The sequence below is a fragment of the Myotis brandtii genome, unplaced genomic scaffold (assembly GCF_000412655.1).
Source record: "Myotis brandtii unplaced genomic scaffold, ASM41265v1 scaffold668, whole genome shotgun sequence".
Classification (NCBI taxonomy): domain Eukaryota; kingdom Metazoa; phylum Chordata; class Mammalia; order Chiroptera; family Vespertilionidae; genus Myotis; species Myotis brandtii.
In genome coordinates, this window is record NW_005370597.1 from 4,390,564 (window position 1) to 4,414,093 (window position 23,530).

General features: G+C 45.3%; 1 protein-coding gene across 6 annotated transcripts in view; it reads right to left on the reverse strand.

The window, feature by feature from the left end:
* Positions 1 to 1,831: 1,831 nt before the first annotated feature.
* FGF1 (fibroblast growth factor 1 (acidic)) overlaps positions 1,832 to 23,530 on the reverse strand; it is a 106,301-nt gene continuing 84,602 nt past the window's right edge. For 5 of the 6 annotated variants that reach the window (XM_005881100.2, XM_005881101.2, XM_005881094.2 and 2 more), the window contains 2 exons: positions 9,721 to 9,824; positions 1,832 to 5,099 (listed from right to left, as the gene is read on the reverse strand). In XM_005881100.2, coding sequence (XP_005881162.1) covers positions 4,905 to 5,099; positions 9,721 to 9,824 — 299 coding nt within the window. In that variant the 3' untranslated portion in view covers positions 1,832 to 4,904. The remainder of the gene's footprint in view (positions 5,100 to 9,720; positions 9,825 to 23,530) is intronic. The other variant, XM_014529112.1, reaches the window with a different exon arrangement.

Genomic DNA, 23,530 nt, shown 5'->3' on the forward strand with positions numbered 1-23,530 from the left:
GTTACTCTTTTTAGTTGATTGAGCAAAGATGATAATTTTTAAGTCCCTGGCTGGCTAAGATACATTCCAGTAGTAATGGCATTTATCTTATGACTGAGTCATGGATGGTAAAACCTCTTCTTTGGGTAGATAATAGGGGAGATAAAAAGGTAATTTCCAGAAGGTGACGGAGGCTGGTTTTCTAGCCTTTTTTCTGGCTCAGTCTACTTTTCATGTCTTATTTAGAAATGGTTGTGAAGTAGGAATTTTGGGGGCAAAACAAACGAATGATGTGAAGATTAGGGGAGTTAGGGAGGGAATGGGCCAAAGTGATGACGATTCCCAAGGCGTGTTCAAGTCCCCAGGGCTGTGAGAGCAGAAATCTGCCAGGACCAGCAGTGGAGGCCTCAGCGAGTGCCTGTGGAATCTGCAACAGTGCATTCATTTTGCATGATTCATAGCAAACCAGCTAAGAGAATTCACCGAACCCTTAGGACAGATGGTTTCTGGGTAGCAGGATGTTTCCTGTCTTGTTTCTTCAAGAACAAACTGTGTCTTTGAAAACACTAACATCATCACATAGGATTCTAATTGAGTCTCATTGTCTTTGGGAAGGAGAATGTTTACTTGAAGCCATGTTTCAAACTTTCATTGTGACCCATACTGTTGTGTCCCAATTTAATTCATCTTGACCAGCATAATTTAGTGGAATGTAATAGAAAAATCTGAGTGCATCTCATATATGTAGCTTTGTGACATTTTTTGTTTCAGTTGTATGTATGTATAAGAGTATGTATGTGCTGGGTTGTGATGGAAAAAGTCATTCTTAGTGTGGATCAAGCTCTAAAAGGGAGAAAAATACTCCTTTAGGCAACTTTAAAAAGAAACGGAGGGATTGATTGTGGTGTGTAATTAGCAGAGTGAGCAAACACTGCTCATCTTTTGTTGTTGTTAATCCTCACCTGAGGATATTTTTCCATTGATTTTTTAGAGAGAGTGGAAGGGAGGGGGAGAGACAGAGAGAGAAACATCAATGTCAGAGAGACACATCAATTGGTTGCCTCCCACATGCACCCGAACCAGGGCAGGGGATCAAGCCTGTAACCGAGGTATATGCCTTTGACTGGAATCGAACCTAGGAGTCCTTCAGTCCGTGAACCAACGCTCTTACCCACTTAGCCAAGCCGGCTAGGGCTGCTCACCTTTCTTTTATTGGTTCACATGCATGTGTGCATATGGGTGCGTGTGCACATGTGTAAGTGTGAGTGTGTATGTGCCTGTATATACATGTGAGTGAGTGTGCATGTGTGTGATCTGATTCTGCCATGGTGTTTAGGCAACTGAACTTTCTCCTAAGAATAAGGAGTTATATGATTCAGAAGTTTAAGGAGACGTTGCTTAGTATGATAATTTCATAAAATCTGCTAGGGGAATCAATGGTCTCACACCAAGGCTCTTGAGATGCAAGAGATGCGCCTCTGACCTTGACTTAAAATTGTAAATACGTCCTTGCATTTTTTTCAGGTCACAGTACCTTTGCCTAAGCATAAGCTGGTCAACTCTACAATAGGTAGGAGCATAATTTTGCATGATTTATACTATGAAGCTAAAGTGTCAAATGACTTACTTATGGTGCTTGGCTCTTCAGGGGGCAAATTTCCTGAATATATTTCTCTAGTGGGTCCCTAGGGAAGCACCAATATTGCCTTAGGTTTCCAAACAAAATGAAAAATGTTGCTGCCTTACCTTTTCCTATCAGCCTTAGGAAAGAGCAGCCACACCTCAGGGACGCCAGGGAAGTCCTTCCACAGGGAATTGAGACACCGTGATGCAGAGAAACTCAGAGACGTTATTACGTACTAGAACGTTTATTAATACTTATAAGGTGCAAAAAAAAGAGAGACAGTGATGTAAAATGACAGGCATCTTCATCAGAGGTCTGCTTTGCAGCCCAGGAGCATGGTTGGTCTCAGCATCTTGTTCTACAAGGCTGAGGTCTTGGGCTCCATCGCCTCCGATGCAGAGCAAGTACCTGGTCTTCAGTAATACAAGATGCTCTGATCAGTGTTTGTAAGTGCACACTGTTGGCCATAGGAGGCTTGGCTATCATCCCTTCCAAGGAAACAGATCACCACCACCTCTACCTCCACCAGCACATTGAAAACAACCCAAAGCACACACACTCCTGATGCTTTGTACAGAATGGCAGGCAACTCATAAGAGTTGGCCTGAAGGTGAACCCACACGAGAGGCACGTGACAGGCAGTGGCCACACGACTGACTCCAGGAAGAGAGAGAGCAGCAGGGATGCTCCATGTTTAAGGAACGAGAGCGTGTTCAGACGGAGTGAGGAACTTCTAACCACTCGCTTCCTACCAGATCTGACAGGCTCTTTGCCTGACATGGTTCTACAGGTGCAAATGTTAGGTTTACCTTGCCATGTCCCCTGACACTTTGATAGGGGCTTATCTCATGCTGGGGGTTGCTAATTCTTCCCAAACCTGGGTTTCTGGGACTGTTTATTCAGCAGGAACCTACAAAAGTCTGTTTTCACTTGATGGATGAAATGAATCCACAGCATCTTTCATCATACATCTAATGCCCTGGAGAGAATACAGCAGCAAACCAGGCAGACAAGGTTCTTTGAGGCCTCAGTACTCTGTACAGTGCCGGGCACACAGTGGCCCTTAATAAGTATTCATTGAACGAATACACGAGTGATGACTGGCCTGTGGGGGTCGAGGTCACAGTAGTGTCTCTTCTACAATGCGTTGGGTCTCTGGAACGACAGACATCTGCCTCACCTGTTAGCAACAGTATTTACATTTTCTTGGCCAACGTTATACTTGAATTTGATTCACATACTAAAAATTATGGACCGTTATAAATATCTTGGATTTCCTCTCTGGGCACCTTTTTCTGGCCAAATCTTTATAGTAAATAGATGTTAAGCCACACTGTACTATCCCCAACTTGCCTGCAAAGATTTACTAATATGAAATGGAATCGTCTTATCCAAGTTACAAAAACAAACAAAAAAAAGTTATGCGATGGTTTTGCTGTACAAACAAATGCAGGATGGTATTATTCACCATTGTTTTAACCCGGTTCAGTTCTCAATTCCACTATTGCTTCGAACCTTCACAAATTGTCATTTTCCTTCCATTCTCCATATGACGGAATTGTTTTTCAATTAATAATCACTTCCACTCCTTATAAAACATGAGGTAACACTCTCATCGGTTTTCATCCACAATTGTCACATCATTGCGTAAGAAATCCTCATTTTCAAAGAAAAATGTCTAACAGCACAGTGGGAAATAAAGGAAAATCTCATTTTACAGGTAAATGGAGTATAAGTGGTGGATAATTGAGTAGCTTATACATCGTATCCTATTATTGTCATTCTCAGTGGCTGGATGCTAATCAGTTTAACTGCCTTTGCGCTATATATTTTTAAATGTGATTAAAACATACAGTCTCATAGTAAATTTAAATGGCTTATTAAAGGCATTTACAGGGCAACGGTATCATATGTCAAAGATGAATGGTGTTTCTAATTTGCTAGCCACTTGGGTCAGGTTTACGTTAAGCAGGAAGCATATTTATACAAGTAATCGTAACACAAATGGTCTCTTGGGAAAAGCTGTTGGTGAGGGTTTAACATTTTTGAAGTATGCTTTTGTTTATCTTCTAAATGGGCATTTTATAGGCAATGGGCCAAAGCGCCTTAAATACATGCTCCTTCACACAGGCATAACTGGGCCGATGTGCCTGAATGCTACAGTGTTGTTAAGCATGAGGAGAGGGGGTGGGGGTGGGAAGGTTGAGCCACCTTCATTTGACTGACATCCTTTCAGGACCACAACTGAACGAATGCTGGGAGTCCGCAGCAGCATCGACACACGGGGAGCTTGTTAGAAATGCCAAAACCGCACCCAGTCCCATTGAACCAGAATCTACATTCAAACAAGCTCCCCCATACGGTGCGTGAGCACTGCCCTGGGACCCCAAAGCCTCTGCCTGCGGGTGGCCAAGCACACGTCCCTTTCTCTTTCTTCCTCGCTTCTAGAATCATCCTCTTCAGAGGACAACCAGCCCTCGGCTCCGTTTTCCTTTCTTTCTCATCACTCCCACACCCACGCCCAGGACCCAAATGAATTTACCAGCATCCGATGCCCTTGAATCAAGAACCCACTTCTCATGCTGGCCACCTGACATCACCCAGCGACTCCCTGTTGCCTGATAACCTTCGGAAAGTCAGGGCACCGTAAGGACTTCCAAGGCGCTGCGTTCATCTGCTTTCCCGTGCCTGAGCCTCCCATCCTCCGTTGATTCCGCACTGAGATCCCTTCCTTCTCAGCCGCCACCAGCATGCAGTCTCCCCTTGCCAGTGTAATCCCTTCCGTTCTCATGAAAGGACTTCTTCATCCCTGTTTCTACTCAGGGGACGCAGCCTCCCTCTAACCTAGCCATCAGCTTCTCTCTAATAATCGTGGGGGATCGAAAAGACAAAGGGTGTCCTGCCCGCTGTTTGGGGGAACTTTACTCGGTGGAGGGAACCGGACGCAGTTACTGAAAGACCCACTCGGCAGCCCCCTGAACACACTTCTTTTGGCCCCACCTTTGCCTTGAGAGGCTCAGCCTGCAGCAGGTGCCCAGAGGCAACTGGACCTCCAAACCAGACCCAGACTGGCCAGCCGATTGGCCCCTAGAAGCAATTTGGTCCCCTCTGTTCCAAACTGTGTCGGGGTAAAGGGCTCTGCAAGAAAACAAACTGGGCATTTTAGAAGCGCGTTGCTTACAAAGTCAGGCTCTGTGGGCCCGGGGTTAGCGCAGCCAATGGTCAAGGGAACAATCTGGGGTCAGCCGACGAGGACCCCTTCAGGCTCCTCTGGAGTGGTCAGCACCCAGAACAGACCTCTTTAATCGGAGGAGACTGGCAGGGGGAGAAACAAGATTGCTTTCTGGCCATAATGCGTCCGAGGACCACGCTTGCAGCTTCCGTTCTTCTTGAGCCCAACGAACCAATTCTTTTCTGCGTGCTTCTTGGACGTGTAGGTGTTGTAGTGGTTCTCCTCCAGCCTTTCCAGGAACAAACATTCCTCATTGGGTGTTTGCTACAAAGATACAACCGAAAGAGAGGAGGGCTGTGAGTGAGTGGTTTTAGGCAGGGTTCCTCGGCTTCAAGCTGTGTGACCTGGGGCAAATTACCCAGGCTTTCTGTGCCTCAGTTTCTTCTTCAGTAACATTGAGATAATAATGGAGCCTATCTCCCTATCTCCGGGGATGGTAATGAGGACTTAAAACAGGACCCAGCACATAATGAGCCTTCAATGTACACCTGCTATTATTGTAAGGTCCCCTTACATTTGTTGTCCTCAGGACCCTATAGTCTGCCCCTGGGGAAATCCTGAATGACTGTAGGCACCCCAAGGGGGGAGGGGGCTGGGCTTCTGTCTCTGTAGAGGCCTGGCACCTAGATAGGCATGGCCATGAAAAACGTCCAAAACAGGTGAAAGCAGACAGTGATGCAGTGAGGGTTGTTAAGTTTGGACTTAACAAATAAATGAAAAACTACTAATATAATTTTTCATCCTGGTGATTTTCATTAACAATAGCAGGATAGTACCTTAGCGTTGTTAAGACCATCAGTGCTTGCACAAAATGTGCCCTAAGCCCAAAACATATCTTGAAACTTAACGCTTTTTAAAAAAAAAAATGGAAGTAGCTTTATCTTCTAATATTTATAAAAAGAATTTCACTTTTAAAACTTAAAATTTTACTTAAGGGGAGGGTGTCGGGGCCGGGGGGAAGAGATCAACCAATGAACTCATATGTGTATATGCATAACCCATGGACACAGACAATGGGGTGGTGAAGGCCTGGCATGGGGGGTGGGGACAGGGTGGGAGAGGTCAATGGGGGGAAAAGGGGGACATATGTAATACTTTCAGCAATGAAGATTAAAAAAATGTTTTTTTACTTAAAGAAAGAAGAAAAGAAAAAAAAACCGCCCAAAGCCCACCCACCCAGATATAGACAACGGTTAACAGGTGATAAGCATCCTTCCTTGCATCGTTATGTACGTACGCACAGAGAGTAGATAAGACCAGATGGATATAGACTTAGGATGCTATCAAAATGGCACACTATGTCTGCTGTTTCAAAAACTGGCAATAAGCCTATGAAAACATTCAATCTCACTAGCAAGAAAATGCAAATTTAAAAACTGATTTAACATGTTGGCAATGATATCTGCAAGGAGAAAAAAGACACGTCTGAGTGTTGGTGAGAGTGTAGGAAACACGCACTCTCCTGCGCTGTTGGTGAGACGTGTTGGTGGAGACTTCCCGAGGGTAGTTTGGCAATGTGTATCAAAGGTTTCAATATGCACGACCTTTGACCCAGCAATTTCACTCCTAGGAACAGTTAGGAGAGAGTTAGAAAGTGTAAAACTATATTTTCAAGGGTGTTCATTGGATATAATGGTAACAAATTGGAAGCAACTTAAATATGCATAGAAAGGTGATTGGTTAAGTAGGTAGTGGCACATACATACAGTGGAATCCAATTCAGTTGTAAATTTATTAAGGTGGAAAAGAGTTCCAACATATTCAATAGGGCAGTTATTATCAATAATTATTTTTTCACTTGGAATGCATCTGTTAGAGAGTGGGAGGAACCCCAGTTATTTGAACTTCCTATTTGTCAGGATTGTAGAAAACATTTATTATATTTGGACAGAAACCAGTTAGGTGAGCTAAAACACTTATGCTGTATATTGACTTGGCTCCAATTCCGAGTCGCATGGTCTCTATTATCTCCTCACCCACAGTGGTTGGGGAGCCCCTTTCCGTTGTGCAGTGTTCTCTGTTTGTGGGCACATTTGCCTATTAGACTGCAAGCCCCCCTGAGGGAAGAGATGGGACCTTGTCAGCCCTCTGTCTACAGCCAGACTTAGAACCTGGCAAGTAATAGGTGCTCGCCAACGAGGTGGTGCGTTGAATTGGACTCCTGAGATCAGGTAGAGGCCTTGGGAAAGTTATCCGTGATTAGCAAGGTACTCCGTAGCAGGAAGCACGCAGCTGCTTATTCATCTGCAGTCTAGAGCAGTGACAACGGGGAGAGACACTGGAGCATTTTAGAACAAGGTGGGACATAGACGTAATAGTTAATTGGGTGACTCTGATGCCTCGAAAGGAACTTAACCAGACGTTGGTGTTTGATGCACATTGTCAGGGGTGGGAGGAGGTTGGCAGTTTGGGACCTGTGTGGGTTGCCCACTCCCCCGTAGGGAGGGCTCACCCCATGACACCCCTCAGTGGGCATCAGGCCCCTGTTCTGTGACAAAGTAGAGGACGGCCACACCCCCCACCTGATGTCTCTATTCCACCACAGCAGTAGACACACAGAGAACGGCTGAGTCAGAGGCTGAGTCAGCAGGCCAAATCGGAGGTGCTGCCTCTGGCCTCCCAGCAGGATTTGTCAGCGCTCGTTATGCATCTGGAGCAATGCCGAGGGCCTGGGGAGTGACAGCTGATTCATGGCCATTGTTTTCATTATTTTCTTTTTTATATTTAGCACGCTTTTCTCCCAGTTACATAGGTGACATATACCCACTGGAGAAAATTTGGAAAACACAGGAAGGCATTCACATATTATAAAGTTAGCTTTTTACCACCTCCAGAGATAAGTGAAGGAATGTTTTGGGATATAGCCTTTTTGAAGTTATTTTTTAAAATATATATGTCCTTTCCACACACACATAAATTTGGATCAGGATGGACTGATGCCAAAAATTGGTTAAGAGTACAAGGCAGAGCTCTGAGATATGTTAGAACTTGTCCTTATCAATGGGAAATATAAAAATGTTGATGCCTCATATATTAAGATCACCGTCTGAATATTTTAGGTGAATTACAGTGACGGCCAGGATGATGGGGGGGGGGGGGGTTTGGAGCCTAGAGAAAATCAGATTTGAGGAGTCTCCCCCAATATTTTTATATGAGTAACAGAAAGTTATAAACATCAAAACTGATTTAAAGGAGAAAAAAGCCATAAAACTAACATATAACCTATGAAATAATGAGGGCAAGGGATGTATAAACTGAATGTTTCATAGCCACTATTGATGGAGCGTCTCCTGTGAGCCAGTCACGCTGGTGGGCGGGTCTGTTCATTGTCTCCCTGCGGCCTCTCAGCCCTATATGCGGGAAGGTACTGTCCATTACTGTCCTCATCTTAGACAAGGCTCAAAAGGGGAGTAACTTGCCAAAGTGGCAGAGGCGTGAGATTCAATTATGAGCCTGCAAGTGAATGACTGATTGGTCAATTGATTTTATTACCAATTGGAAGAACTATCTTAAAAAACACACCACCTACTCCCTATGTAGCAGCCACTGCCTGGCTCCAAACCCTTTAAAGCTGTCCCACTTGATCTGTATTTCAGTAAACAGCTTAGTAGAGGCTACCTGTAACTGATGATCCCATCTCCTGACCTCTAGGGGAGCATGAAGAAAGCTGAACTGCATTCACATCCCAAATTCTGGCTGATGATGGCTTCAAGAGAGGGTTTCCCGTGCCCACTGCCTCTTGACAATTCAATATAAGTTAAAGGGAGCCCCAGACTAAACGCCCCCCTCCTGGCTGCCATCCTGTAGACATGCATCTTAATAAAAAGGAAGAAAGGAGTTTGGCTTGGGCTATGAGTGACAGCCAAGCCTTAATTATCAGTTGTTAGGATACAGAGAAAGGGTCACTGAAATCCAGAAATAATTTCAAGACCTGGGGCCATTGGCTTCAGCTCTCTTTCTCATCAAATCTTTTTTTTTAAAAATATGTTTTATTGATTTTTTACAGAGAGGAAGGGAGAGGGATAGAGAGTTAGAAACATCAATGAGAGAGAAACATCGACCAGCTGCCTCCTGCACACCTCCTACTGGGGATGTGCCCGCAACCAAGGTACATGCCCGTGACCGGAATCAAACCTGGGCTCTATCCACTGAGCCAAACCGGTTAGGGCTCTCATCAAATCTTTTACCAGAGATACCAGTAAGGGAAAAATCAGATTTCCTCTGTTTCTGTTCTTTTCTCACAAAGATCACCATTAACAGAGTCAAACCTATATAAAGCACTAACCAGAAGAGGGATGGAGAAGGCGATGCAGAGGATGTTAGCTACTGAATAAATTCTTCGTGCCTCTCGAGGGCAGGGATGTGGTTCATTCACCTTCACATCCCTGCCGGTACCTAACTGTACTTAGACACAGGAGGCATTTGATAAATGTTTGTACAATTGGACTATTAAATGTTTTACTTAGGAGACCCTTTCAAAGTGTTGTGTGTGACATGTTCACTACTAGGATCTGGGCTCTGTGGTTCTTATAAAAAGCACAGGGGACACGCCTATAACATGTAGTGGGGACTCAAGAAAGATTTTTGGAATGCATGAGTGAAGTGGAACTAGGTATTCTGAGATGAGTGATGGATGACTTACCAAAATTTCAATCAATGTCTCCTCTATGTGATAATACGTTTGAGTATTTTGAGAGAATACCGCAAGAAACTCTTTTATGTTTGTGCCTAAAATAAGGCAGGGTAGAGGGCGAGAATCCTACTGGAAAAAAAATAACAAACAGAGACTAATTGTTGCTTTATAGTGTGTATCACTCAACATAACAAGATTTCTGGAAACCTCAAACCTTGGCCGAGTCTGGAAGCTTGTCAGCCTCATACTTACTGAGCCGTACAAAAGCCCGTCGGAGTCCATGGCTAAGTACTGGCCACTCTCGGTGCTCTTTATATACACCTCCCCCACGCTTTCCGCACTGAGCTGCAGCTGAACTGGAATAAAAATAACACAAGCAAAAGTAAATAAACACCAGGCCTTTGCCAATAGGGCCTGGCGGCCAGGACAGTTAGCCACGGAAAATTCTGCTCATTCATTTCAGAGCCTCAAGGATGAGCCTCAGATTAATCAAAACATAGAAATACAGTTCCTTTTTCTTTGCCCTCCAAAGAAAGCGGTCCACTGGGAATCATGTTCTTGAGAGAAGGAGAGATGAAGCAGGGGCGCCCACCCGTCCCCGTTTGTTACAAAATCATCTGGGGTGCACTTTTCACGGAGCCTCGTTCCTTGCTCTGTCTTTGTCACCTGGAGGGAGAGAGCCACGGGAGGAAGCTGCATTCACTTCCCTGGGCTCCTGGCCCCAGCGATGGGGGTGCTGTAGAGTGGGCCACTGGGCAGCCTGAGTGTGTTCCACCTCAGTTGTCAGCCTGCTTTGAGGTGTCTTTTTACAGCCTGGGCCTTCTAGGAATAGGAGCTTCATGTGGACAGGTTGAGTTAACCCCCCATCCTCTGAGGCAACCCCGCTGGGTAGAGGCAGAGGGAAACCCTGGCTTCTCATTGGGAGAATGACCCACTTACCTGGAATTGCAGGGATACAAAACAGTGGTTCTTACCCGGGGGCGATTTTGGTAGTTAGGGGACATTTGGCCATGTGTGGAGACCTTTTTGGTTGTCCCACCTGGAGTGGGATGGTACTATTAGCATCCCGAAGGCAGAAGTTTAGCAGCATCCCACAATGCACAGGGAAGCCCTTCGCAATAAGGAATTATTCAGCCCAAAAAGTCACTAGTGCCAAGGTTGAGAAACCTCGAGGTTGAGGGCAGGGATGGGAATTACCCTGAGTTACTCTCTCCCCATTTACACCAACTGCCCACTGCTGGGTACCTAAATGGAGTCCAGTGTCATCTGATAATTATTCAGTTGTCCATGGTGGCTGTGATGGTTCACACTTGGGAATCAGAATCAATTTTGGACTCTTCTGGACAATTCTTTGGTCATCAACACCATCGCTATGACTAGGAGTGGAGTCTAGACCAGGGACCAGTGAGCACTCAGTGGTTGCACCAGAGGATGAGTTGGCCTCTCTGAGGCTCAGCTTTGTCAGAGGCCGAGGGGCAGGGGAAGCTGGAAAGAACACAGGGCTTTGGTTGGCCCATGTAGACCCCTCATGACTTTTTATTTTCCCTTTTTATTTAATTTCTTTGAATAAGAACTACATTCCCATGTTTCAAATCTGGAAACAATATAAGAGGAGACAGTGAAAAGTCTCCCCCACTCCGTCCTAGCCTCCCAATGGGGATACAGCAGTAAACAGGACAGATGAGACCCTTGTCCTTCCTCCCAGAACCTCCTCCTGGGGAGACAAAGACAACAAGGAAACCCCTCTGAGGTATGTTTTAGGTGAATCCTTCTACTCAAATTTGGTGCATATATGAGCAAATACATGTTTTGCCTCCTGCTTTTTTTTCTTTTTTACACAAGTGGTAAGATACTAGACGCACAGTTCTGCAGGTTGGGTTTTTGTTTGGTTGGTTGGTTGGTTGATTTTCGGCTTAACAACTAATTGGAAATCTTTCCATTTCATTACTGAAGGATTTAACCTCACTCTTTTTTACCAGTTGGATTGTGTCCCATTATGTGGCTATACTATGATCATCAAACCACTTCCCTATTAATATGCCTGTATTTTCTCATTTCCCTGTTTTCACTTCAAGGGGAGACACACAGTTACATTACCCTACCGAAGATGCAATTTCCTTGTCCTTGAAAGTCCTTGCTACAGAGACTCAGGTAAATGTAGTTTATCTGATCATAGGAAGGAAAATGGAAGCCACGGACCTTCTTTCCCTCAGGTCCTCCTAACTTCAGTTGCTCTGAGAGAACAGGCCAAAGGGTCTCCATTGTGACCTGGGCCCTCCCTGTTCTAGCTTCAAATCACACCACTCGCTTCATCCATCAGCTCCTTCAACACACCCAGCTCTGTGCCACGTCAGGATCTCTGCGCGTGCTCTACCCTATGTCTGGCACCTTCTTCGCCCTGATACTCATAAAGTTGGTCCTTCTCCTCTTCCAGGCCTCAGCCTAACCCCCTCTCCTCAGAGAGGGCTTTCCCACCCAAATAGCCTATGACACGCTATGATACCCTTCCCATTCCCCACCTCACCATTCCTGCCACTGCCACTGCCACTGCCACCTTGGTCCCCACATCATCATCTTTTTCTGCCCCTTGTTTGTTTGTTTTTCCATGATACTTTATACAAAGTACAATTTTTTTTAAAAATCGCTTAGAGGGTTACTCATTTATTTCTGCCTCCCCAGGAGAATGTGCAGAAATCTTGTCTGGGAGAAAGGGCAGGGATCTTGTCTGTCCTGTTCCCAATGAGGTCTCCAGCACCTCACGCAGTGCCCTGCCCTCTGGGGACAGCCAGTATATATTTGTTGAATGAATAATGTTTTGCTAATATTTGCAGAGATGACTCTGCTGGTCCATCACCAATAAGCTGTGAGCTTTGAATTATGTTTCAAACAACGCCTTGTAGAGTGAAGTAAGATGGGACCAAGTTGAGAGTTGTGAGGCTCAAGGCTTCTACCACCCAACCTCCGTGTGACCTTGGCCAAGCTATTTAACCTCTAGGCCACAGTCTCCTCACCAGTAAAATGAGAGGTATATGGATTCAGTCTCTACAGTTTTCCTAGCTCTAACAGTCTATGAAGCAAGTAAATATGGTTGATAGCAATACTGTATACAATAGGATATTATTGGCAATAAAAAGGAACAAAGTACTGATGCATGCCACAACGTGGATGAACCTTGAAAACATGCTAAGTGAAAGAAGCCAATCACAAAGGACCACAGGTTTTGTGATTCCATGTAAATGAAATGTCCAGAATAGGCAAACCCATAGAGACAGGAAGTAAATAGTGGTAGCCAGGGACTGGGGAGGGTAGTAGGGAGAGAGAAGGGAGAATTATGGTTAGGAGGTAAAGGGCTTCTTTCTGAAGTGACAAAAATGTTCTCAAATTGATTGTGGAGATGGTTGAATACTCTGAATGTCAGAAAAACAACTGAATTGTTCACGTTAAATGGGTGAATTATATGGTATGTGAGTTTAATCTCAATAAAGCATTTAAATAAATTCTCCGAGTTTTCATTTATGGTTTTCAGAGAGCTTGCTATCAATTTCTCAACATAATCCTGTATGTTTAAGAGAGACCAATGGAGGGGGATAACCATTTATTACAGCTACAAGGTCCCAGGCAGCGAGCATCCTAGTTTCTATCTTGGTATAGATAGTGTCAAATTAGAGTGTAGGCTCCATAGTCAAACTGCATGGATTTAAATTCTGGCTCGGCTGTGTGTTAGCTGTGTGATCATGGGGCAAGGTATTTACCTCTGTTTCCTTATCTATAATGATAGCACCTGCTTCATGGAGTTGTGAGGATGAAATGATCCAATGCATGGAAAGTGCCCAGGACTGACTATTGTTTTCACCGTGCTTAGGTGACGTCATCGCTCCTCACAGCATCCCCTGGAGGAAGGTGGCACTGGCTCTGTCCTACAGGTGAGAAGACTTAAGCTTGGTGACAGCATGGTTTATCCAGTGGGATACTTATAATCAGGGTAAAACCATGACCCAGGTCTAAGCATTCCAAGTATCCTGCTTTATCCTCTCTTTCATAAGACACATTGAGCTTCAGGTCTGGGAAACATTTGTCCAAATGAAGCTGTACTCACTCCCCTCATGGACTCCCTTGTGTTCAAGGTCAGACATGTGCAAGATGGCGGTGGTCATCCATGATCCCTTCTGTAGCCATAGCATATGGAGTGACGTTAGCCCCTGGGACTTTTTTCCATTGAGCATCCCCATTTGTCGGTATTTAGTTAAACGCATTATAGGTACAACAGAAACCCCAAGGGGCAAATCCTTTTAGGTAATCAAAGAAGATGTTTTCTTAAAATAGACTTTATCTTTCAGAGCAGTGTTAGGTTCACAGCAAAACTGAGCAGAAGGTACAGAGATTTCCCATATACTCCCTGCCCCGCAAATGCATAGCCTCCACCACGATCAACATTCCCCACCAGAGTGGCACATTTGTCATGACGGATGAACCTGCATGGACACATTGTTATCACCTAGGAAGCTTTTTATAAAGCTCTTGATTTCCTAGTTCATTTCTGTTTCTATGCCTTAAATAGTTCCCATTCATCTTGCTGTGGGGTGAGCAAGTTGACTTTGCCGTCTGTGGAGTCCCCTTCTGGCTGTGTGAAGGCCTCACAGAGCAGGAGCCAGCGCTGCTTGGCACACGAGCCAGTTCTCGGCCATGAGCGCCAGCACCAGGGTTGTTACACTGGTGAGAGTTCGTCTCAAGAGTTTCCTCTGTAAATATTATTTCTCCAGGATGTCCAAGTTTCATAGCTCATTTTCACTGAATTTCTTTCTGGCTAAGTTTCCTAAACATATATCCTTCTGCAAGTAGGGCTGGCAGGAAGGAGTAACACCCAGCCCAAGCTGCTCGTGTAACCGACTAGGTGTCCAGCTCCCTAGTGTGACTTCATTCCAGTTTTCCAAGCCTACATCCTCCTGCAGTTGCTGCCAAGGAAGAGTGGGAAGGAGAGAGCATGAGAAAGGGGCTCAGAAAGAGGGAGGAGCTGGCCACACAGCCTGGCTGTAGCCAACCGGAGCTCCTCCCTCTTGGAGCCAAGGGGAAAGCCATTCAGTTAACACGTATTCATTAACCTTCTGTGGTGTGCTGGGAACTGAGCTCAATGCCAGACAATGGCCCTGCCTTCAGGAGCTGATGCCCAGTTAGAGGTACAGATGATCCTATGAATGATAAAACAACACAATAGCAAAAAAAACCCCACTTGTTTTTGAGCTAAAAGCAAACAAAAGTATGGCAACTACAACAAAAACTCTACCCTATTCTCTCATTTATATATATACTAGAGTCCCGGTGCATGAATTCGTGTATGGGTGAGGCCCGGCTGGCCTGGCCCTGATCGGGGCTGATCGGGCCAGGCTGGCCAGGAGGAGGAGATGCGGGAGGTTGGCCGGCTGGCCAGCCCTGCCCCTGATCAGGGTGGAGGGGGAACAATCAGGGGTGGGGCCAGCCCCTCCCCCTGGTCAAACTCTGGTCAAACTCCCGTTTGAGGAGACAATTTGCATATTACCCGTTTATTATATAGGATATAATTTTCTTCCGAGGAGAAGCAGAAAATAATATACAGTGAAAAGAGCAAGTTACAAAATAATATTTAGCCCTGGCTAGTGTGGATCAGTTGGTTGGGCGTTGTTCCATGCATCAAAAGGTTTCCAGTTCAATTCCCAGTTAGGGCACATGCCCAGGTTGCTGCGGCTCAATCCCTGGTAGGGGGCATGCAGGAGGCAGCCAATTGATGTTTTGCTCTCAAATTGATGTTTTTCTCTCTCTCCCTCTCCCATCCTCTCTCTCTCTAAAATCAATAAAAATATTTAAAAAATAATATTTATAGTACATCCTTAATGAAAATTTTATGAAAAATACAAAACAATGTGCATAGCTCATGAATATATATGGAGTAAAATAGAAAAATGTGCCCCAGATACAGATCAAGTTCATATAAGCAGCAGCTCTGGGAAGGATAAGACTGGGGAGGGGAGTAGAGGGAACTTCCCTTTCATCCTAACTCTTCATTTTTGTTTGTTTGTTTGTTTATTAATCCTCACCCAAGGATATGTTTCCATTGATTTTTTAGAAAGAGTGGAAGGGAGGGGAAGAGACAGAGAAAAACATCAATGTGAGAGAAACACATCGATTGGTTGCCTCCCGCACGTGCTTGGATAGGGGCCAGGGATTGAGCCTACAACCGAGGTATGTGCTCTTGACCAGAATTGAACCCAAGACCCTTCAGTCCTTCGGCCAAAGATCTAGCCACTGAGCCAAACTGGCCAGGGCCTAGCTCTTCATTTCTTTAAAAACACAATTCTGAGGCAAGAACAGCCAGCTGGTAACACTGGTTAACTCTGGGTGATGGGGCTGTGGGTGTTGGTAGGATTCTCCTTTGTACTTTTGAGGGGATGATTCACATAGAAAGCCCAGTTCTCAGTCAATGGGCGAACACTGAGCGCTGGCCAACACTTCCATTTCTTGCTCCCGATGACCCCTGTGATGCTCCAGGACCCAGCCCAGGCTTGACCCCAGGGACCATCTAGTTCTAAACATAGGAATCCATAAAGGTGAGACTTCTGCCGGCAGTCAGGGCCCAGGAAGGCTGGTGAGGCAGGACAGGGGTGAGGGACCACTGAAGCCACACCTTTCCTGTTCAGTTTCCTTTTCCAGCACCTTCTACCAGGTTAGCACCAGAACAGGAGGGGCAGCTCCTCTTTATCCCATCAGGGAAGCTAGGACTTGCTATCTGTGCGCAGGAAGGTGGGTGGCTCTAAAGCACCCCAAGCCTGAAGGGGCGAGTACTTTTTGAAAAATGATACGTCACTGAGTCCCTAGGCTCCTTATTGTTCCCCAGTGCTGACCTGACGACTTTGACTTAGCTGGAGACATGCAAAGCACTATTTGAAAAGGTACTCTTGTGTGAGACATAAGTTTCTTAAAGGAATCCAGTTTACAAAGCATTGCAAAAATGTGCTGTAAGAAGGTGGAAGATGTTTGATTGGTGGATTTGTGACCGTATCATCAATAGAATCCAGAGTCCTGCTCCCTTGCTAGGAATAAATACACGAGGGTGTGCAGGTGTGGGAATGGCCTGTCTGTCAAAAATAAATGTCAATTGACTGCAATGTGCAAGATCGCCTTGTGGATCGTGCCCCTCCCTGTCCCCTGCGCATCCTTGGGACCGCTTCACGGGTCTTTACTTAGAGGAACCTACAGAAAGGGGAGGAGCCTTTGAGTGGAGATGCCGGCCCCTAACGAGGTGTTCTACCTTTTCTTCCGAGCAACCGTAAGCCTGTCTCTCTGGTTCCTTCTTCTGCTCCCCAGAGCCTTCCATTAGCTCTTAGCGATAGTTTATTTGCAGTAAGATGTGTGACTCCTACTTTCCAAGGACAGAAAGGAAAAGGTGTTAGGAGCCTGTCGGCGCCTAGAGAAGTGAGCTCTTGGGACCCTGCACCTGGTGTCTCAGCCCCAGGCCGCCCTCACTCTCACCTTCCTGCCCCGTTCTAGAAATTTAAAAAAAAATGAGATCATAACTGGTGCCGTTAGTGAGACAAACGCGCTGAGGGAAGTGTTGCTTCTGTAGCTCCGTGGCCTGTGAGCCCGCTTTCCACTTCTCTCCAACGAGAGGCCAAAAGAGATTATGTGCCTGGTTTATTCTGGGTCGAGACTTCCTGTCCTTTGCCGTGTTTACCCAAAGTGAGGTCAGCCTCATTCAGAGCTCTGTGAGGTTGTTTTATGTCAGTGGCATTTATAATTAAAGCGTAGCCACAAGCCGGGCTCCGCAAAACATTAGAGAAAGACGGTGAAGAAGAAAAAAAAAATGGAGTTTATGGGAAAAAAATTCCAGTGGTTTGGAATACATATATATCTGAAAAAGGCTTTTCTTAGTGTGTCAAGGCATCTGCTTCCCCTTTAGGGTCTGAAAGGGGTGCCTGGAAAATTTTGTTACAGTCCATGGACTGTGCGATATTAAAAAAAAAAAAGTTTATCTAGAAAAATCCCTCCCGCGTAACCAGATAAGGGGTGCACGGGGAGGAGGGGCCGGGAGCCTTCTGGCATCACATCGACCAAGGTGAGAACCCCGCTGGGAGAGCTCTCTGCCTGGCAGGGGGTCGCTGTGTCCGCGCTGGTCATGTGAAAAGCTACCTTGATTTCCAGCCCGATCTGGTGGCGAGCAAAGTGTCTTTCCCGGTAGGTAGGTGCCGGTCCAGGCAAACCCGAGGAAGGAAGTCTGGCTGCCTGGAAAACAAGGGGCGGGCGGATTTCACTGGAGAGAGGGAGTCTGCTCTTTGGAAAGGGCTGCACAGTAAAGTAGCATTCTTTGGACCTGCCAACTACCCTAGTGCCTTTAGGATGTGGTTTGATTTATAAATATTTGATTGGCACACACTTTGCTCAGAACATTTCCATCTGTGTGGCGAGCGGTGCCGGTAAGCCTGCTCCCCGCGCAGCCTCTGCCGTGCTCGGAGGCGAGGGGTGCAGGCTGCAGGCGAAGGCGGCGGCTTTGGGACTCCCGTGAGCTTAGGATCTCCAGTGAGCGTTCCCCTTAGGAGTCCCATCCAGGACGAAGTCATGGTCCTCGTCACCAGGCAGGAAACTCCAGCAGGAGGAATGGAATCAGACACGGAGCTGTCGCTGCTCTCACGGAGATGCTTGCTCTGCAGGAGAGGGTACCCGAGCAGGGCTTGCTGGGCCAGTCTGGGCACATGAGACCCACATGCCAGGCCTTGGGAGTGCCAAACCTCGACAGTCTCAGAGACACTGAGAGGAAGAGTCACCCTCGGTCTACAGAGCAAGCATAGCAGTTATTTCACTTAACAGTCTTCAAAGATCAGATGGTGAGAGGAGGAAGGCCAGGGGCCCTCAGGGATGAGGACGAGGAGTGTGTTACACACTTTTACAAACATCACACTTAAAAAAAATTCCTACTTTCTTATGAGATGGGTACCCTTGTCATCCTTGTTACTTTAAAATTTAAATTTGTTAATTTAAGTATAGTTCCTATACAATATTACATTAGGTATATTATTTTGAGGTGTACAATATAGTGATGTGACATTTTTATGCCTTACAATGTGATCACCCCACTAATTCTAGTGATCATCTGGCACTGTATAAGCTTATCACAATAGTGTTGATTATACTTCCCTTTACCGTTTTCACCCATCCCGCCATCCCCCTCTTTTCTGGTAACCATCCCTTTCCTCTCTTTTTCAATGAGTCTGTTTTTGCTTTGTTTGTTCATTTGTTTTGTTTTGTTGATTCCACATATAAGTGAAACCATACAGTATTTGCCTGTCCTTGTCTGACTTATTTCACTTAGCATGGTACTTTCTAGATCCATCTGTGTTGTCACAAATGGCAAGGTTTCATTCTTTTTTTATTGCTATGTAATATTCCATTGCATATATGTACCATATCTTTATCCATTTATCTATCTATGGGCACCTAGGTTGCCTCCATACCTTGGCTCTGGTGAATAACGCTGCAGTGAACATGGGGGTGCATGTATCTTTTTGAATTAGTGCTTTTGTTTTCCTTTGGATAAAAATCTGGAAATGGAATTGCTGGGTCATATGGTATATCTATTTTTAGTTTTTTGAGGAATCTCAATACTTTTCCATAGTGGCTGCACCAATTTACACCACCAATAGTGCATAAGTGTTCTCTTTTCTTTACATCCTCGCTAATGCATGTTATTTGTTGACTTTTTGATTACAGCCATTCTGACTGGTGTGAAATGACACCTCATTGTGGTTTTAATTTGCATTTTTCTGGTGATTAGTGATGTTGAGCATCTTTTCATATGTCTGTTGGCCATCTACATGTCTTCTTTGGAGAACTGTCTATTCGTGTCCTCTGCCCATTTGTTTTTAAATCAGATTGTTTATTTTTTGTTATTGAGTTATATGAGTTTCTTATTTATTTTGGATATCTACCCTTATCAGATATATTATTAGTGAATATATTCTCCCATTCAGTGGGTTGTCTTTTAGTTTTGTGAATGGTTTTGTCATCCTTGTTTTTAAAATAAGGAGACTGATGAACATGGAGAGGAGGTGACATCCTCAAGGTGACATGGAACTAGTAAGTGGTGATGGGACCTGCGCCTACATCCATCTGATTCACATGACAGGCTGTGTGAATCCAGTATGTTTATTTAATATGTTTGTGGGGCAAGACCAGTGTCATGGTGTTGATGTCGGGGCAGCAGTGGCATATGGAGAGAGCCTTAATCATAAAGAAGCTGGGGATTCTGTGCGGAGCTTTCCCAGTTACTTGCTGGTCACGAGTGGGCCCTGTTAGCTCTGTGTTCACCGAATGATGATAATTTGTAACCTCACGGGCTTCTAGCTAGGCAGAAACGAAAGAATCTAGTGCAGAGCCTGGCCCTTTCAGGTGCTCAATTGGCATTTATATAATACTAGTGGCCCAGTGCATGAATTTGTGCACATTAAAAGGAAATCAATTAGAAGAAATGTTTTAATATTGCTATTCGCCCTTTCTCTATAATAGAAGTGTCAACCAAATTCACAATCAACAATGACAGATGGAAACAAACACATGCGATTGGTGCCAGCGAGAGTTTTATATGTATCGTGCATGTATGAGTCAACTTAGCCTTTTATAGATATAGAATAAACTTGCTTAATTAGACCTGCTTTCTGATTTAGCTAAACTTTTCCAGCCCAGTGAAGCACCCCAACTTCTCTTTCAGGTAATTGTCAGCAACACAGCAGTAAATATCAACACGAAGCAGATTATTATTGTAGATCATGCAGGGAGAACAAAGGGTAAAATATTTAACTGCAGCAGTGTTTGACTATATTCTGCACAGTGAGAAAACCTGAAGTCATTTTCAAGGTCCACCATTTCTTACTTCTTTTCAGTCAGGTGAAGTTTCTAAGCTTTCTAAATCTCTGTTTTCTGGCTAATGAAGAAAAAAAAATAGGATTCCACAGAGTCTCCTGTCTACCTACTTCAGGACTTCTGTGAGGATCAAATGAGATGAGGCACATGAAAACGCTTCACAGACATTTGGTTAAAGTGTAAAATGTTTCCACGTGGCTATAAAGCAAGTCATGTTCCTGGGCTGAAGAAACTGCACCTGGAGCCACAGTGACCGTTTCTGGGCTGGGGCCACATTTTGTGCCATGGGGTCTTGGCAGCATTGGCTGCAATTTGGTGGGGTGTCGCTCTGGGGTGGTGGTGGGACCTGTTTCCCACTTGGGGGAAGCTGAGTGTTGGTTTGTCTGTGCCAAATGCATGGTGCTGGCCAGTACACATCATGGCAGCTCCTGCGTTGAGCATCTGTCCCCTGGTGGTCAGTGCATATCATCGTGACCAGTCAGGCGGTAGTAGGGACACTTAGCATATTAGCCGTTTATATATATATAGATATTGTGAAATTTGGGTCTATCTACCTCCAATGCAGTTCATTCACTAATCAAATTAATGTTTATTGGACATTATATTAACTGTCAGACAATGTGCTAGCCAATAAAATTGCATTGTTGGACTCTAAGTCCTCATCCACATCGGGGAGAAAACCATTAAATAGTCACACAGTTAAATGTGGAATTACAAATCTAAGGAGAGCTGCCTGGTGCACAAGGCACTCTCAGATGTCTTTCCCTGCACCTGTTCTTCTTCCAGGATCCTCCCTCTCCTGGTGACATCTCCATTTACCCGTCTCCCAAAGGAAAGTCCTGGGAGTCAACATGAATTTTCTGACAACCAGCACCCATGCCCCTTCTCACAGTGGGCAACTCTTGCTCTCTGCATTTTCCTGGCATTTGGAATATGGTAATGGAACAAGTGCTCACAGCCCATAGGGGTACCTGCCCACCATGTAACGTGAGGAGTTGTAAAGGGGCAAACCAAAACGTCTTCTCTACAGGCCCGAGATCCCCACCAGTGGAGACATTCCACTCAGGGCTGCATTACAAAGGCCTGTGCACAAGCACCCCTTGTAGGGTCATGCCACTCCAGGAGGGGCCCTGTGTGAGTACTTGGGGACTTATTCTCCTGGAGGTAGAAGACCAATTTTGAAAACTTCCCCATTTTGCCCAAGGCAGATCCGCTGGTTGGGGACAAAGAGAAGCTGTGAAAGGAGTTATTTTTTACATTGGAGAGCTGGCAGGCATACAGTTCTATCTTTCATAATTTATGTAGATTTGTTTAAATATTTGATTGGCTTTTAGAAATCATTTTTCCTGAAGGAAGTCTTAGAATGTGACTCTACCTGTGACTCTAATCGTGCTCAAACTAATGACCAAGGAATATTAATCATCCCCTCACTAGACTGTGCTAATCAGTTAGTCAGGGATCATCCACTCCATGCCTGTCCAGATTAATTATGTTTCTGAATAATAATCCTTGAAATTCACAAGGGTTGTGGCAGTACCGCCACTGGGCAGAAGAGGGCGACGTAACCACATTCAGCAGGTGCATTCAAGCCAGTGAGTCCTCTGGGCTGCTGGATCTCATGAGTTTTCAGCCTTGTCAAGTACACACGGCAGTGTTATGATTCCCATTCTATAGGTGGGGAGACTGAGTCTCAATATGTTCCACAAGGTCAGACAGCTGAAAACACCGAAGATATCTAAAGTTCCAGATGGGAGGGAATGTTTGGAAGGGTCATGGGGCTGGGGGCTCAAAGCTGCCTTTGCAGAGCACTTGATGCAAAATGGAGAGAACGGTAACTGCCCAGTGCTGCTCCAGTTAAGGGGCAACGCAGGAATGTGAACTCAGCTTTCTGACTCTTAATCCCAGGCCCCTGGTCTGCCAAGGGTGTGTAGATTATCCAGTCCTCCCGGCACTGACAGGTACAGAACCACTCACCCCACTGATTTCTGTCCTCCTTGACCTTTGTTCTTAGTCCTAGAATCAGTAAATAGGCCAACACACCAACTCTGCATGTTGCCAGAAAGGCATTGAATCAAAACCTGAAATTAGAGCCCCTGGCCTTCCTGGGAGGCAGTATGTTTGAAGAGAAAAAAACGAGGGAAGGCCCTAAGTATTACACTGGATTTCCACATGCTGGGTCAAATATACGTAAATCTCGATGATGATGACAACAATAGCAATATTAACCAACATGTGCTTACTCTCAGCCAAGGGACTGTGCCGAGAATTTTCACCACATTACCTCATTTAATCCTCTCAAGAAACCTGTGAGGCAAGAGATATTATTTTATAAGTGAGAAGACTGAGGCAGAAAGGTCAAGTAACTTGCCCATGTTCACTTGCCAAATAGTTAACCCAGCATTACTTGTAGGCAGACCTCCTCATACACACCCTAAGGCTCCCTTATGCTGCATTCCAAGGGCCCTGGCATCTCAGGTGAGGCGACTGGATCCTCAGCACTATTCAGAAGTCCCGGTATTACCTGCTCAGAGTGCAGTCTCTATGTGGGTGATGGAATGACAACAATGAGGACATATGCCATTTGCACAGAAATTCCAGCACGTGGAAGTTGTCATTGTCACCTCTTGTTACCCCAGAATTCAAGGTTTCCCGAAGCAGCCAGCTTAACCCAGAGGACTGCTTCACCAAGGTTATCTTTCCCCTGAGAGTCCGAGGACCAGAGAGCATTTCCATTGGTTCAGAAAACTGGTAAAACTTATTAGAAATGTTTAAAACTTTAGAAAATTAGAGCTCATTCCCCTTATGTTGAGTGGGGCAGATCACACAAATTGTGTAACTTGCCTTTCACCGCAGATTCCAGTCTAAGTCGACTTATTGTCAGTAAATGTTGCTTCTATACCAGCCGTGGGCAAACTACGGCCCATGGGCCGGATCCGTACAGTTGGCATACTAAACAGTCATTTTCGCTCCACTCTGGTGCCTATTTTTCATTGAGGATCAGGCATTCAGAAGGCCCATTTGAAGACAAGCCATCAAAACAAGGCCCAGTACATCTAACTCTGCAGCTGCAAGCCCCAACTTCAGCCTTCCTGCTCCTCACCTCAAGGTGGCTGGGAGGGAAGGGACAGTGACAATTGGTTCATAAATGCCAGCTTCCCTCCCCACTGCCTACTCATCTGAG